General features: G+C 42.2%; 1 protein-coding gene and 1 pseudogene across 8 annotated transcripts in view; one reads left to right on the top strand and one right to left on the bottom strand.

Moving 5' to 3' along the window:
* Positions 1 to 387: 387 nt before the first annotated feature.
* The window catches only part of LOC129483175 (septin-7-like), a 43,359-nt gene continuing 26,764 nt past the window's right edge, over positions 388 to 16,982 (bottom strand). For 2 of the 8 annotated variants that reach the window (XR_008657930.2, XR_010121129.1), the window contains 5 exons: positions 14,057 to 14,367; positions 12,790 to 12,978; positions 11,242 to 11,339; positions 2,221 to 2,317; positions 388 to 1,451 (listed from right to left, as the gene is read on the bottom strand). Coding sequence is in view for 5 of the 8 variants with exons in the window: in XM_055280189.2 (XP_055136164.2) it covers positions 1,252 to 1,451; positions 2,221 to 2,317; positions 11,242 to 11,339; positions 14,057 to 14,162 (501 nt within the window). In the remaining 3 variants the exon portion in view is untranslated. The other 6 variants (XR_008657933.2, XM_055280189.2, XM_055280190.2 and 3 more) reach the window with 6 other exon arrangements.
* On the top strand, positions 8,500 to 9,688 carry LOC129483173 (pantothenate kinase 3-like; annotated as a pseudogene).

Here is a 16,982-nt window from a genome sequence, read left to right as displayed (position 1 = left end):
GAAAGAAAGAAAGAATGAGAGAGCGAGAATGAGAGAAAGAGAGAGAGAGAAAAAGAGAGAGAAGAACGAAGGAAGGAAGGAAGGAAGGAAGGAAGGAAGGAAGGAAGGAAGGAAGGAAGGAAGGAAGGGAGGGAAGGAAGGGAGGAAGGAGGGAAGGAAGGGAGGAAGGAAGCAAGTTTTCGTTCGTTACAATATACCAGTCTTGAGTGATTTTGTAGCAGCCCCAAATAGACTACCATCATTTGATATGATCCATTTAAAACATAAGAAAAATAATCCATAGAGGTGGAGGTCAGATTTAGGATAATTGAGATGAGGCAAAAGGCAGCTGTTGGTTGCTGAAAAATTCAGTATCTTGGTCATATATATAATAAGCCATAAGCTGAATAGGTTTCATGCGTTTTATTTTATATAAATGAAGGCTTAAATTTAAATACAAGAAAAAAAAAAAAGAAGGCTCTCCTAGATACTTCCTATCCTCCAGTACATTCTCTCTCTTCCTTAGAGTTGTTTTGTTTTTGAGACGGAGTCTCGCTCTGTTGCATCTTGAAGATTATTAGGACTTCGATGGACTGGATGGTAGAGTGAGTCTAAGCGCCACATCCCTCTGTTGCTTCCTCTGGGTATGAGGGAAGAGAGGTACGTTTCTTGTCCCTAGGGAGGTAGGCTCGACCAGGAGGGGACCTGGTTCATTTCGGCCAGGCTGTCATGGCTTCCAGAGCACCTCGCCGCTATTTCCGTCTCTCAACAGAAAGGCTGAGCTCTTTGGAGGAGTACGCGATGTTGGGTTTTGGCTTGTGCTTCAGGAACTGCTGATACTGTAGCTTCTGAGGGAGCTGCAGGGATTTCCCGATTTCCTGCGTGCCTGTGTTAAAAGTTAGAAGCGGGATCTGTTGGCATCTTTGAGACTGAGCCTGACAGTGGAAACATCTAATTTTATTATTAGTTTTTGCTTGAAATGCAAAAGATGAGAAAAAAAGTTCCTGTTTACTCCACATATTTCTCTTAGAATGAAGCCAATTGAAAGTTAAGTTAACCCTGAAGAAATTCCCCCTGGCGTTTGCAAAGAGCTCCTTTATGCCTCACGTCCAGCTTGGCTCAAAAGGATTCTAAAGAGCCGGAGAGCTGCTGCAGAAAGGCGGAGTCACAGTACAGTCGGTGTTAACTACGTGTGCAGCCACCGTCTCCTTAGTCATATTACAGGTGCAGAGGCAGTATAGGTGGATCCCTCACAAGTTGAGTGGGTTGACCTCAGATTGACTTTAGAGATGGTTTGTGACCACCTGATAGATGGTAGCCGTTACAGCATTTAGAAAGTGAGTAAAAGAAAGGATGCATACGGAGGCCCACACTCTTGCTTGGCTTCTGCAGATGGAGAGAGAGAGGTCGCTTTTCTGCCTTCTGGGTGTTGAGTAACTTTTTTTTTTTTCCTTTGTTGGCATGAAATAGAGCTGAGAATAAAAGCAGACTTTCTTTTAACAAGATAGTATTAACATACTTGCAGATTATTTCCCTGTGGATTTCTTCTTAGCATGGTGATACCACAAAGAGCTCTAATCTGGAGGTACGGGTTGTTCCCTAGCTTAGAAGGAGGTCAATCCTGGAGAGTAAGTACAGTGAGGTAGAAAAGGATCCTTTGGGATTGGAAGAATAAGCGTTCATTACTTTTATTTATGTAAAACAACAAAATGAACTTTCTCCTATACTGACTGACCTTGGCCCCTGGAGTTCAGAGTGTTTGCATCTCACACCAGAAGCTTCCTCGGAGGACCCAAAGAAGTACTTTTTACTTCCACCAAATTTCAGCTGAGGTGACTGCTATCTTTTCATCATTTGCTGTGTGTTTGTAGTTAAATCATTTAAGTTTCAGAGTTTGCGGATCTCCAATGGAAAAAGTGACCACCAGCACATCAAATAGTCAACCCCTGGCAGTGTAATCTTTTAGTGAAAGCTTGTAGGACTTCTGCAACCTGGTTAGGGAGAGTTAGAAAAGGAAACAGAAAAGGACTTGAGCCTTTTAGCTTCCGATCTGAAATCAGACTTGGGCCACACAGTTCTATGGTTTCTGATGATTTCATTTGCAGCTAGAAATAGGCTGGATGGCCAGGCTACTTGCTTCCCCCATGCGTGGTCCATGTTAGTGGTTGGTGGGACTGCTTAGAAAGAATAGGTGGATAATCCTAAGCAGCAAATAACCTCAAGTGAATAAACATGAGTCACCTCTGTGTATGAGAGAGAAATGCGGAGGCCAACACAATTCACCTTGACAGAAAATTCCAAAGTTGGGGAATATCATGGACCGCTTCTTCCTGGCGTCCTGGGGAAGAAAACAAAACCTGGCGGTACTGGGTATTGAGCCCAGGGCCTCATGCATGCTCCACCACTGAGCTCTAACCCCTCGGCAACCTAGATCCTTCAGAAAACCTTTTGGTGACTGCCAATATCTGAGACTGCCCTCTGTGTCAGGATAATCACGATGTTTCCAATTCTGCTGTTAATTCCCTACATGAAGCGCTTCCTCTTTTAGGCACGGCTATACCAAAAGAAAGGTAGCTTAGCCCGGCACGGTGGTTTATGCCTATAATCAGAACTTTGGGAGGCTGAGGCGGGTGGATCACAAGGTCAGGAGTTCAAGACAAGCCTGGACAAGATAATGAAACCCTGTCTCTACAGAAAATATGAAAATTAGCCAGGCGTGGTGGCAGGTGCATGTAATCCCAGCTACTCGGGAGGCTGAAGTACAGAATTGCTTAAATCCAGGAGGCAGAGGTTGCAGTGAGCCGAGATCATGCCGCTGCACTCCAGCCTGGGTGACAGAGTGAGACTCTGTCTCAAAAAACAACAAGAACAACAACAAAATGTAGCTTAGTGGTAAAAATAAAGGCACTGTTCCTGATTTGTGGTCAGCCCAAGATCAACTCACCCCAAGGTGGGCTCTCCATCATGTTAGACTTCCTGGAGCATACTTCCATTCTATCATTTGAGTGTGTCCTGGTATACGACATTCTCTTGCAAATTTTCTGATCATAATTTTCTGTAATCTTTTGACCCTTGGAAGCATGTTGCTGTTTCATATAGTCAAAAAATAAACCTGACTCAAGTGTGTGTGAAAATACCCTAAAATTGAATACAAATAGAGGCAAACTAAAATTGCATTGTGAAACAATAACATAATCTAACTGAAAAGTAACGAACTGATCTATGAAAATGGTTTATACAGTTTGTTGTTCTAATTGTAAGATTAAAAAGAATTGCAAACAAATCTTGAACTCTGTATCAGGGCTATTTTTGTAGAGCTAGAGTGGTAAGAATTCTGAGATTTTGTGTGAATTTCAGGATTGGGAAAATGAGTGTGTGTGAGCAGGTGTGTTGTTGGAACCAGACTGTCACTGTAAGAGAAAGAAGGTAAAGAATAGTCCTGTTGGTGTTGATGGGAATTGGAGGCATCAGTATGAAATTATACATATGTAATTTTATAGGCTGGGCACGGTGGCTCACGCTTGTAATCCCAACACTTTGGGAGGCCGAGACGGGCAGCTCCCTTGAGGTCAGGAGTTCGAGAACAGCCTGGGCAACATGGTGAAACCCCGTCTCTACTAAAAATACAAAAATTAGCCAGATGTGGTGGTGTGTGCCTGTAGTCCCAGCTACTCGGAAGCCTGAGGCAGGAGAATCACTTGAACTTGGGAGGCGGACATTGCAGTCAGCCAAGATCCCACCACTGAACTGCAGCCTGGGCAACTTAGCGTTTTCTCAAAAAACAAAAAAAAAGTAAAATTTCCCTGCAGATCTGTCTGCTAACTAGGTCTAGAAGAAATACCTTAGAAACTATGAACAAAGATAATAATATTTTGATTTTCAAATACCATTCCCTACTAAAAGGCACCAGAGATACTAATAGAAAGTAGCCACTAGTGTCAACTACACTGACTCCAGGATTGGGCCAGGGAAACTACAAGGTGATCCTAAGATATCTTGCTGTGCCAGAATGATGGAGATGATTGAAAAGAACACAGAAGTGGGCTTGAAGGGAATCTCATTGACCAAATCTGACACACTTTGAGCATTAATGATGATAATAAATGATTATCAATCTTGGGAACTTAAATAAATAAATATGGAAGATGGGAAGATTTTCCTTAGAGTGGTATGCCAGCTAATAAATGTGGAAGGAAGGATAAAATTTGAAAATCTCCATTAGAAAATTAGAAAATCTGGACACCATCAGAATGCTGATAAGTGCAGACATAATTTATAAGTCAATACTAAAAGTATAGGTAAAATTTTGATGAGGATCAGGATATTTATATAGTCTCAGAGTATTTCCCTAGAGCTTACTTATTGATTACAATGGGGAAGATGATACTTTTGCAGGGAAGAAATAGCAGCTACAAACTTAACCAAATGATCAAAGTTAACTTCACTAATAATGGGGAAAACTGACATCACATACCTCTTGGCGTGATAGAGGATAACATGATTTTTGTGACATTTCTCCCAGTTTCCATAACCTTAAACTTATCATAAGTAGCACAAATTAAGAAACATTCCATAAAACCACTAGCATATACTCTTCAAAAACATCAATGTTGTGAAAGACATGATTGAGCAACTGTTCTAAATTAAAGGAGACTAAAGAGTCAAGACAATTAGATTCATATGTGTCTGTGAAAGGGATCCTAGCTTGGGAGAGAAATTTCTATAAAAGATTGTATTGACACAATTAGTTAAATTTTTAAAGATTGTGTATTAGATAATACTATTTTATCAATGTTAAGTTTACTGAATTTGATATTGTGCTGTGTTAAGGAATTGATCTTGTTTTAAGAAATACACATTGATGAATTTAGGGATTAAAAAGATATAATGTCTGAAAATCATTATCAAATAGTTTATAGAAATAATCTTTGAGATATATATATCTCAAAGTATGTATATATATACTTATATATATATGTGTGTGTGTGGGTGTGTGTGTGTATATATAAATCTATGTGTATGTGTGTATATTCCTGTTGGGAGCAAGCCCCCAAAATCTGGCCATAAACTGGCCCCAAAACTGGCCATAAACCAAACCTCTGCAGCACTGTCACATGTTCATAATGGCCCTAATGCCCAAGCTGGAGGGTTGTAGGTTTACAGGAATGAGGGCAAGGAACACCTGGCCCACCCAGGGTGGAAAATCACTTAAAGGCATTCTTAAGCCACAAACAATAGCATGAGCGATCTGTGCCTTAAGGACATGCTTCTGCTGCAGTTAACTAGCCCAACCTATTCCTTTAATTCGGCCCATCCCTTCATTGCCCATAAGGTATACTTTTAGTTAATTTAATATCTATAGAAACAATGCTAATGACTGGCTTGCTGTTAATAAATATGTGAGTAAATCTCTGTTCAGGGCTCTCAGCTCTGAAGGCTGTGAGACCCCTGATTTCCCAGTTCCCACCTCTATATTTCTCTGTGTGTCTTTAATTCCTGTAGTGCCACTGGGTTAGGGTCTCCCTGACTGAGCTGGTCTCAGCATATTCCACTGTTGCTCATTGTTTGGTTGAAGGGGGAAGATGTTTGGAAATGATCCCAAGATGTGGACAATATGTGCTTCTCAGGTGGTTCCCATTCCATTTTAAATGTTTCCAGGCAGGGACAAAGATACAAATTTCTCAGTATGTATTCAAATCTACCAGGTGTTTTATTCTATTTTCCTGCTTACACTCCCTGTTTGTGAGTCAATCAACTAAGGACATCTGAAGGAGACAGAATTTAATTCTCAGAGTCAGGAAGTGATGAGAGACTGCTTTGGTAGGGAAAGTAATAGGAAACTTGTTCTTTCTTGCATAAATAAAGAAGAAAAAGAAAGAAGAGACAGAGACAGGGAAAGAAATAGAAGGCATAACAATCCTAAATATGTATCCACCAAACAGCAGAGCTGCAACATATGTAAAGAGAAAAAAACAGTTAACTTTAAAAAAAAATAGACAAATCCAGGCCGGGCGCGGTGGCTCAAGCCTGTAATCCCAGCACTTTGGGAGGCCGAGGCGGGCGGATCACAAGGTCAGGAGATCGAGACCATCCTGGCTAACACAGTGAAACCCCATCTCTACTAAAAATACAAAAAATTAGCCGGACGTGTTGGCGGGCGCCTGTAGTCCCAGCTACTCGGGAGGCTGAGGCAGGAGAATGGCATGAACCCAGGAGGCGGAGCTTGCAGTGAGCCGAGATCGCGCCACTGCACTCCCGCCTGGGAGACAGAGCAAGACTCCGTCTCAAAAAAAAAAAAAAAAAAAAAAAAAAAAAAAAAAAAAAAAATAGACAAATCCACAATTACTTTGGAGACTTCAAAACTTCTCTCATAATGATTGATAGAACAACTAAACAGAAAATCAGCAAGAATGTTGAAGAACTAGGCGGGGTGTGGTGGCTCACGCCTGTAATCCCAGCACTTTGGGAGTCTGGGGCAGGGGAATCATGAGGTCAGAAGATCAAGATCAACCTGGCTAACATGGTGAAACCCAGTCTCTACTAAAAAATACAAAAAAATTAGCCAGGCATGGTGGCGGGTACCTATAGTGCCAGCTACTCAGGAGGCTGAGGCAGGAGAATGGTATGAAACCAGGAGGCAGAGCTTGCAGTGAGCTGAGATCACAGCACTGCATTCCAGCCTGGGCAACAGAGTGGGACTCCATCTCAAAAAAAAAAAAAAAAAAGAATGCTGAAAACTCAAACTCAAAATCATCTTCAGCCACCAGAATTCAGTTAATATTTATAAAACAGTCCACACAAGAAGAGCAGAACAGACATGTCAAATCCACACAGATTATAGGTCAAGGTAAAACATATCCTAGGCCATAAAACAAACCTCAACAAATTTAAAAGAATTAACCAATATGGTATGATCCCTGACCACAATGAAATTAAACTAAAAATCGGTCACAAAAAGACGACAGAAAAATATCCAAATGCTTGGAAAATGAACAACACACTACTAAACAGTTCATAAGACAAAGAGAAAGCCTTAGAAGACATCAAAAAATAAGTTAACCTGAATGAAACTGAAAATACAATATATTAAAAATTCCAAGACATCCTAAAGGAGTGCTGAGAGAGAAATATACAGCACTAAGTGCACATATTAGAAAAGAAAAAAGTCCCAAATCAGTCCTCTAAACTTTTACTTGAAGAAACCAGGTAGGAAAAAGAGCAAAATAACACAAAGCAAATAGAAGAAAAGAAATAATAAAAAATAAAAGCAGAAATCAATGAAATGGAACACACGCACACACACAAAAAATAGAAAAACAAACAAAAAGCTAGTTCCTTTCAAGGATCAATAAAAGAAGAACTCTAGCAAGATAGAAATTTTCAGCAGAGAGACGACACAGTTTACCAACATCAGGAATAAAAAGAAGAGATCAAATTAGCCGGGCGCGGTGGCGGGCGCCTGTAGTCCCAGCTACTCGGAGAGGCTGAGGCAGGAGAATGGCGTGAACCCGGGAGGCGGAGCTTGCAGTGAGCAGAGATTGCGCCACTGCACTCTAGCCTGGGCGACAGAGCGAGACTCCGTCTCAAAAAAAATAAAGAAGAGATCACTGTAGACTCAGATGACATCAAAAGCATAAGGGAGGCTGGGCGTGGTGGCCCACGCCTGTAATCCCAGCACTTTGGGAGGCTGAGGTGGGTGGATCATTTGAGTCCAGGAGTTCCAGAGCAGCCATGGCCAACATGGCAAAACCCCATCTCTATTAAAATGTCAAAAATTAACCAACCATGGTGGCGCATGCCTGTAATCTCAGCTACTTGGAAGGGTGAAGCATGAGAATCACTTAAACCCGGGAGACAGAGGTTGCAGTGAGCAGAGATGGCAGCACTGCACTCCAGCCTCGGCAAAGAATGAGACCCTGTCTCACCAAACACAAATAAAAAAACAAACAAAAACCTCTATGAGGGGAGGGGAGGAGACCTCTTAGAACTAAAAGTGTAATACAGCAAGGTCACAGGATAAAAGTCTACAGAAATAAATTATATCTCCAAATAACGGCAATGAACATGTGGAGAGTGAAATTTAAAATGTAATACCCTGTATTTCCTAATAGCTAGAAGAGAAAATTTGGAATATTCCCAATGCAAAGAAATGAGAACTTTCTGAGGCGATGGATTTGCTAATTCCCCATATTTAATTATTATACATTGTATGCATCAAAACACCTCTCTGTGCCTCACAAATATGTGCAATTATTATGTGTCAAGTAAACATAATTTAAAAAATATAATTTTTAGGGCGGCGGTGGCGGCTCCCGGGACCGTGGCCTTTTGTTTGGAGTGGCTGCATGTTTGTGTGTTGGCGGGGGCCGGAGCCACCAGGTAGTCGGCCTTCCCAAACTTGCTCCCTCCCAGCCGCCCCTCGCTGGGGTGGGGGACCGCCCTGTGGGCCGGGCATCCCCTCAGGCGCTGCCGCCCAGCCCAGCCTGAGGGGAGGAACCCGCCGGGCCTCACCTAGCAGCCCAGCCACCTCTGGAGTTGCAGCCTCTGCTCTCAGTGCTCCAGACCCGACGCTGTCCCTTGCCCCTCAGGCCGAGGCCATGAAGATCAAAGATGCCAAGAAACCCTCTCTCCCATGGTTTGGCATGGACATTGAGAGAACTCTAGTAAAACTCTCGTACTTTGAAACTATTGCTATCACAGCACAGGAAGAACAAGAAGAAGTTGAGAGTTTAAAAAGTATTGGAAAATATTTGATTTCTAATGTAGCATATGGATCCACCGGCATTAGGGATGTACACCTTGAACTGAAAGATTTCACACTTTTTGGCCAAAGAGGGAACTTGCACTTTATCAGGTTTCCAACCCAGGACCTGCCTACTTTTATCCAAATGGGAAGAGATAAAAGCTTCTCAAGATTGCAAACGGTGCTATGTGCTACAGGAGGTGGTGCCTACAAGTTTGAAAAAGATTTTCGCGCAATTGGAAACCTCCACCTGCACAAACTGGATGAACTTGACTGCCTTGTAAAGGGCTTGCTGTATATAGACTGTTGGTTTCAATGGACATGCGGAGTGCTATTGTTTAGCTAATGCCGCAGAACCTCAGCAATGCCAAAAGATGCCTTTTAACCTGGATGATCCCTACCCACTGCGTGTAGTGAACATTGGCTCAGGAGTCAGTATTTTAGCAGTCCATTCCAAAGACATCTATAAACGAATGACTGGGACAAGCCTTGGGGAGGGTACATTTCTGGGTTTATGCAGTTTATTGAATGGCTGTGAAAGTTTTGAAGAGGCTCTTGAAATGGCATTCCAAAGGTGACAGCACACAAGCTGACAAGCTGGCCCATGATATTTCTGGAGGAGATCATGAAAGATTTGGTTTGCCAGGTTGGGCTGTAGCATCTAGTTTTAGGAATATGATTTATAAGGAGAAGCGAGAATCTGTTAGTAAAGAAGATCTGTCAAGAGCTACTTTAGTTACTATCACCAATAACTTCGGTTCTGTGGCATGAATGTGTGCTGTTAATGAGAAAGTAAACAGAGTTGTCTTTGTTGGAAACGTTTTATGTGTCAATACCCTGTCAATGAAACTTTTGGCATATGCACCGGATTTTTGGTCAAAAGATCAACTGAAAGCCTTGTTTCTAGAACATGAGGGATACTTTGGAGCAGTTAGTGCACTTCTTGGGCTGCCAAATTTCAGCTAAAGCACCACGTCTCTCTCTCAGCTAATAAATGTCATCCAAGAGGAACTGAAACCAGAAGCATTATTACTGCATTGTTTGTCATTGGCAACCAAAGGATAAAAGAGTAGCATAAGCTGCTGAATGTTGCCATATTAAGGGAGAGAATTTATTAACGTGAAAAAAAAATAATTTTAAAAAGACAGTAACTGTATAATCTCTGACAAAAGGGAAATACTTAGACGTAAATCTAACAAAATCTGAATAATGCTGAAAAAGACACAATGCAATGTAAGGCGGGCGTGGTGCCTCCAGCCTGTAATCCCAGCACTTTGTGAGGCCGAGGCAGGTGGATCACCTGAGGTCAGGAGTTCAAGACCAGCCTGGTCAACATGGTGAAACCCCATCTCTACAGAAATACAAAACTTAGCCAGGTATGATGGCAGATGCCTGTAATCTCAGCAATTCAGGAGGCTGAGGCGGGAGAATTGCTTGAACCCGGGAAGCAGAGATTGCAGTGAGCCGAACTGCACCATTGCACTCCAGCCTGGGTGATAAAGCAAGACTCTGTTAAAAAAAAAAGAAACTTACACGATGTAATGTACACAATGCTGAAGAAATAAGTTTAAAAAAACCAAAAATACAAAAAAAAAAACCTAAATAAATGGAGAGATGTACAGTGTTAACAGTTTGCAAAACTCAACATGGTAAAGATGGCAGTTCTTCTCAAATTGACATATAGGTTCAATGAAATTCCTATCAAAATCCAAGCAAGATTATTATTCTAAAATTTATGTAGGAAGTTAAAGGAATTAGAATAGCTAAAATAATCATTAAGAATAAAAATATAAGGGGAAGAACCAGTCAACTTGACTTCAAGACTATTGTATTACATTGTTGTATGTTGTATCATTGTATATAAAGGCAGGAAGCAAGTCTGGGCCCCCTGGCTCATGCCTGTATCCTCGACAACACTTTGGAAGACTGAGGCGGGAGGATTGCTTGAGCCCAGGAGTTGCAGATCAGCCTGAGCAAAAAAGGGTGATCCTGACTCTACCAAAAATAAAAGAAAAAAAAAACAAAGCTGGTCACAGTGGGCTTGCGCCTGTGGTTCCAGATACTCAGGGAGGCTGAGGTGGGAGGGTCACTGGGTCCCTAGATGTTGAGACTGCAGTGAGCAGTGATACTACCACTGCACTGCAGCCTGGACTACAGAACAAGACTCTGTCTCAAAATTTTGTTTTTTTGTTTTTGAGACGGAGTCTTGCTTTGTCGCCCAGGCTGGAGTGCAATGGCGCGATTTCGGCTCACTGAAATCTCTGCCACCTCCCGGTTTCAAGTGATTCTCCTGCCTCAGCCTCCCGAGTAGCTGGGATTACAGGCACCTGCCACCACACCCAGCTATCAATAAAAAAATTTTTTAATAAAAAAATTAAAAGAATGTCAACATTATGTCTTATACAAAAATGAACTCAAAATGGATCAAGGGTGTAAACATAAAATGTAAATGTATAAAACTTTTGGGAAAAAACATGGAAGAAAATCTTTTGGATCTAGGACAAGGCAAAGAATTTTACAGTTGGCATGGAAACATGATCCAGAGATCTTGTAAAGCTGGTTCTTCTCTTCCTCCTTCTCTCTCCTGCTGTGTCATTTCCTTTGGGTGATGCTGAGGCTGGAAACAGGAAATGCAAATAGGATAGCATTAAAGGCAACTAATTGGGTCGTGTCTTTAGTTTTTTTTTTTTTTTTTTCAGACGGAGTTTCTTCCCTCTTGTTGCCCAGGTTGGAATGCAATGGTGCAATCTCGGCTCACTGCAAACACCGCCTCCTGAGTTTAAGCAATTCTCCTGCCTCAGCCTCCCAAGTAGCTGGGATTACATGCATGTGACACCATGCCCAGCTAACTATTTGTATTTAGTAGAGACAGGGTTTCACCTTGTTGGTCAGGCTAGTCTCGAACTCCTGACCTCAGTTGATCCACCTGCCTCTGCCTCCCAAAGTGCTGGGATTACAGGCGTGCACCACCGCGCCAGGCCTGTTTTTACTTTTTATTTGATCAAGAAATGAGATAAAAAGAAAGAAAAAAGAGAGAGAAAGAGAGAAGAAAGAGAGAATGGAGAAGAGAGAAGAAATGAAAGAAAGAAAATTGGAAGAGTTGAATCATAGTTCTTTGAGGAGTGGATTTGAGGAGTGAGTCAGAGAAAAGTAAAAAATAAAAGTACACAGAGTTGAACCCAGGGCCTCAAAAATGCAAAACACAAGCTCCTCTATCACTGTCATATACAGAAAAATCCAAGCTAAAATAAGAAGAGACAACGTCAAAAGAAAGACTATTGCAATAGGAGAACACTCAGAAATCTATGCATCTCAAAATCAAACAGAAAACGCTTTTCTTTTCTTTTCCTTTTTTTTTTTTTTTTTTTTTTTTGAGATGGAGTCTTGCTCTGTCACCCAGGCTGGAGTGCAACGGCACGATCTTGGCTCACTGCAGCCTCTGCCTCCTGGGTTCAAGCGATTCTCCTAACTCAGCCTCCTGAGTAGCTGGGATTATAGACGCAACACCACGCCTGGCTAATTTTTGTATTTTTAGTAGAGACGGGGTTTCACCATGTTGGTCAGGCTGGTCTCTAACTCCTGACCTCGTGATCCACTCGCCTTGGCCTCCTAAAGTACTGGGATTACAGGGGTGATCCCACCATGCCGGCCTATGCTTTTCCTTTATAGGTAGGGAGGGCTAGGCAAAACTTTAGCAAAACTTTTAAAGGAAATAGGTCAAGGAAGGGGGATAGGACTAGCAGGGTCTGACACCGCGTGTCTCCCTTGTGGTCAGCCAAAGAGAATAAGGAGATAAGGGGCAGGGTCTGCTTTTTAGTGTTTACCCAGGCTTGGGCAAGCAGATTTCAGGAGCCTGCAAGGAGAACAGTAGAAGAATGGAAGCAGTTTAGGGGCCTGACTAAAGTTTGGTTAAAACACAGCAGAAAATAAGAAATGGTTTCCCCTTGGCCAGCACTTGGTCATCACTAAGCTACACACCTAACTCTTCACTGAGAGCACTTTGATTTTCTGAAGCCTTGAATCCTTCATGATTTGTTATTCATGTTAACTGTAAAAGATGGACTTACCACTTTTTTTTCTGCATAGGGCTTGTGATGGAAGAAAAGTAGTGGAAATAAAAATCAGGTAATAGCTGCGTGCAGTTTACATTGCAGTTCTAAGCAGATTAATTGTTAAAGCTTCAGTCTTCTCTTATGAGTAATAAGAATCAAGTCTTGATTTGGGGCGTTTCTGATTTCCTTCAGAAATTTCTTACCCTAGGAGGCAAGGATATTACAAGTAAGGTTTTCCCTGGCTAAATACTTTGTGTTTTTTTTGCTCAACAAGATTTGACAAGATTTGTTGGCAAAAACTGACATTGGGGGAGACAAAGAGAAACTCATTTAGCATTTTCTTAAGAAGGGTCTCCTTTCCGGGAGCGATGGCTCATGCCTGTAATTCCAGCACTTTGGGAGGCTGAGGTGGGCAGATCACTTGAGGTCAGGAGTTTGAGACCAGCCTGACCAGCATGTCAAAACCCCGTCTCTACTAAAAATACAATTTTATTATTTTCAGTATTTTAGTACAAATACTAAAAATACAATTTTTGTATTAGCTGGGCATGGTGGCTGGCGCCTGTTACCCAGCTACTCAGGAGACTGAGGCAGGAGAATCGCTTGAACCCAGGAGACAGAGGTTGCAGTGAGCCGAGATTGCAACACTGCACTCCATCCTGGGTGACAGAGTAAGATTCCCTCTCAAAAAAACAAAACAAAACAAAAACAAACAAACAAAGCGATGGTAAATCCAACCCCACCCCCGACATAATGCAACTACAAACCTCACTGGCTTTCCTAGGTGGTTTAAGTTTTTGAGTGAGAATAGGCAAGGAACCCCAGGAACAACTCTTCCCCCTCAGCAGGTGCCTGACCCTGGGACCTCCTGAAACTTCTAGAGCAGTGCTTTGCAAACTTTAGCATCAGAGTCACTTGAGGGCTTATTTAAACACAGGAGCCTGAGCCACAGACTCAGCAGTTCTGATTCAACAGACCTAAGGTTGGGTCTGAAATTTATTATTCTGCTTGCAGCACCCTAATCCCCCACCCCTTGCTCTCCTGTGCAGTGTCCACTGTGGCTAATATGCCACCATTTGCCTGGAGAGAACCAATGGATACCAGGAAATTAAAGAAGAAAAAGTATGAAACAAAAAGAAAATACATGACATGTGTGTATTAACCTTCCTCCAAAAAATGTATCTCAAAACAGTTGTAATCAGATGGATCGAGAAAGAACATGAAATGTTTGTTCGGTTTTTTCGAGCAGAGGAAGTGCCCAACACAACTGTGATCTACTTACCTTTTACTCTGCATGTATTTTCCATTGTGACAAAACCTTTTCCTGTTTTTTTCATATGGGGCCTGGGTTTGCTGTTACCAGAAGTTCCCAGGCAATATTGGAGTGACTGAGGAAATACAGGAATATGAATATGAATCAGTCTTATGGAATATCCGTAGGGAATGTTGATCCGTATTGGTTTCTGCTTCTCGCATGTTGAAGACCTCTAATTCCCCGACAGTCTTCGGCCATCCAGCGTCCTGCCACTCCCATCTCAAGCGACTAGAGAGCCACAGCTGTCCTTGTCTCAGTATTGGATCACACTTGTGTCCCTGTGCAGGTCGACAGGGAGAGACTGGTGGAGAAATCAGCAGACAGATGCTTTCACTCTACTCCTTTGCCTAGAAAACAAAAATAACTAAAAAGAAAAAAAGATGCCCACGGGCATTTTTCTCCCTTCTTCGTCTTTGTGTCTCTTTAATCACTGTACAAAATGGAGGGCCTGGCGCGGTGGTTCATGCCTGTAATCCTAGCACTTTGGGAGGCCGAGGCGGGTGGATCACGAGGTCAGCAGTTCGAGATCAGCCTGACCAACATGGTGAAACCCCATCTCTACTAAAAATACAAAAAAATTAGCTGGGCGTGGTGGTGGACGCCTGTAATCCCAGCTGCTTGGCAGGCTGAGGCAGCAGAATCGCTTAAAAATGGAAGGCAGAGGTTGCAGTGAGCCGAGATTGCGCCACTGCACTCTAGCCTTGGCAACGAGAGCAAAACTCCGTCTCAAAAAAAAAAAAAAAAAAAGGGAGCGAACGTAAACCTCCTGTGCACGCTTTTGTTTGGGGTCAAGAGACCCCAGTTGTGATCCCATTCTTCTTTCCCCCTCGTTACTTTTTTGTCTTCCTTCTGCTGTCGCAATCGCCTTATGTGATGTTGAGGCTCACAGCATAGAGGTTGGGGATAGTTCAAGGCAATGCATTGGAGTACATTTTTACTCTCTATAAGTGCAGAAATAGGATAGAAAAATGTGAGGAGGCAGAGAACTGCCAGAGTAAAACCATTACTTGGACGTGCCGGGGATCAAACCCGAGGCCTCACACGTGCAAAGCATCCGCTGTACCACTGAACTACACCCCCTTCCTAAAAGGCCTCTTTGTAATAATTTTCAGGAGGTAACTTTCATTTCCTGAGACTCTCTGTGAGCATGCTGGTAGTACTGGTCAGAACTGTAGAGCACGGAGAGCTACTCTGAGCAGGAGATATTTGAAACTAATGGGGGATACAGATTCTTTAGAATACTGTGTAGGACTTGAAATGAAAAAAGATTAGAAAAGTGTCAGATAATAACCACAAAACGTTTCCATTGTGGCTTCAAGACGTTGAGTTCTTAGTGTCTCTTTCTATTATGCTTGGCAAGAATCAAGTTCTGGTTTTCGTTTCTTTTGATTTCTTCCAGATATGACACAAAGCCATTGAAATTCAGCCTTTCCCTACCTAAAATGCTTCATATTTGTTGTTTACTCAATTGGAATATCAAGGGTAAGATTTGATGGAGGAAAGCAATAATCAGAACAAAACCTGAGAGTGGTGCACTCAGCATTTTTTCATAAGGGTCCCTAGCTGGCATGGTGTCTTACGCCTGTACTCACAGCTATTCCGGAGGCTGGGGCACGAGGATCGCTTGAGCTTGGGAGTTGGTGGTTGTAGGGAGCTATGATTGTAATACTACCCTCGAGCCTGGGCAACGTCATGAGAAAAGCAAGCAAGTAAACAAGACAAAGTGGGATTAAGGGAGTGAGGGAGGGAAGAAGGGAAAGAGGGAAGGAAGGAAGAAGAAAGAGAGAGGGAGGGAGGGAAGGGGGGAAGGAAGGAAAGGGGAGAGAGAGAGAAAAGGAGACGGGAGGGAATTCATAAGGCATAAATGAAAAACAGCTTTGGGGGTGGAGAGGAGGGTTGAATTATGAGAGTAAGACGAAAGATAAATAGAAACAGGATTGAAAAGTAGTTCAGAAAAACAAACATGCTATTGCCAAAGACAAGCAGGTACAGAAAAGGCGAGGTTTTAACAACTTTTAGGAATGGGAGAAAGATTGAAAGATGGAGAATATGAGTTAGTTTGGCTCACGCTGAATTTAAAATATCTCTGGGGCACGCTTGTGAAGATATTACACAGAGAACTCAAGCAATTAACTCCGTCTCCAGCCTGGGATTTGTAAGCATTAGTAGTAGGAGACACATGACATGCAGGTGGATAAAGACTAAAAAGTATATTTTGAGATATGGGAATTACAAACCTATTCGTAATATTTGCAGGCAACAAACAAGTTTGCTCCTAAATAGTTCTCGAATCTTGGGACTTATCGCGTTGAGACCGGGTTCTTTGAACTATATAAGATGAGAAGAAAACCCATTTCCTGGAACCAAATTTCTAGTGACTGTTAACTCTTTCTCATTCTGGTTTGCCCACATATGAGCCTTTGCCAATGTTAATAAAATAACAGTGATCCATTTTAAAAATGGCAGATTGCAAGTTGTATGCCAGACTTTTCAGTTGGCTGATGGGATTTCTAGAATAAAAGTAGGAAACACTGAGTAATAGGTTTCACTGAAGGAGAGACTAGAGAAGCTTTACACACAAAATTGATGTGTATTCATGTGTGTGTGTGTCTGCCTGTGTCTGTGTGCATGTGCATGTAAATGCTGGGGAGGATTATCTTGACTCTTTGATGCCTTAAAGCAATATTAGTAGTTTGCAGAAACACTCCTTCGTCCTTATGTCATGTCACACCCAGAGAATCCTGGCTGTCTATCAGATTCTTGGGAATTCACAATAAGAAAGTATGCTTTTTTGTTTGCCACATAAAAGGGGGAATTTAAAATAACTAAATATCCATATCTATCTTCAGACTATCTACCAACATGATTGAAACACTTTTTTTTTTGTGTGTGT

Source organism: Symphalangus syndactylus, chromosome 5 (genome assembly GCF_028878055.3).
Source record: "Symphalangus syndactylus isolate Jambi chromosome 5, NHGRI_mSymSyn1-v2.1_pri, whole genome shotgun sequence".
Lineage (NCBI taxonomy): Eukaryota > Metazoa > Chordata > Mammalia > Primates > Hylobatidae > Symphalangus > Symphalangus syndactylus.
Note: the sequence above shows the minus strand (reverse complement) of the source record. Positions and strands in the feature narration are given on the sequence as shown.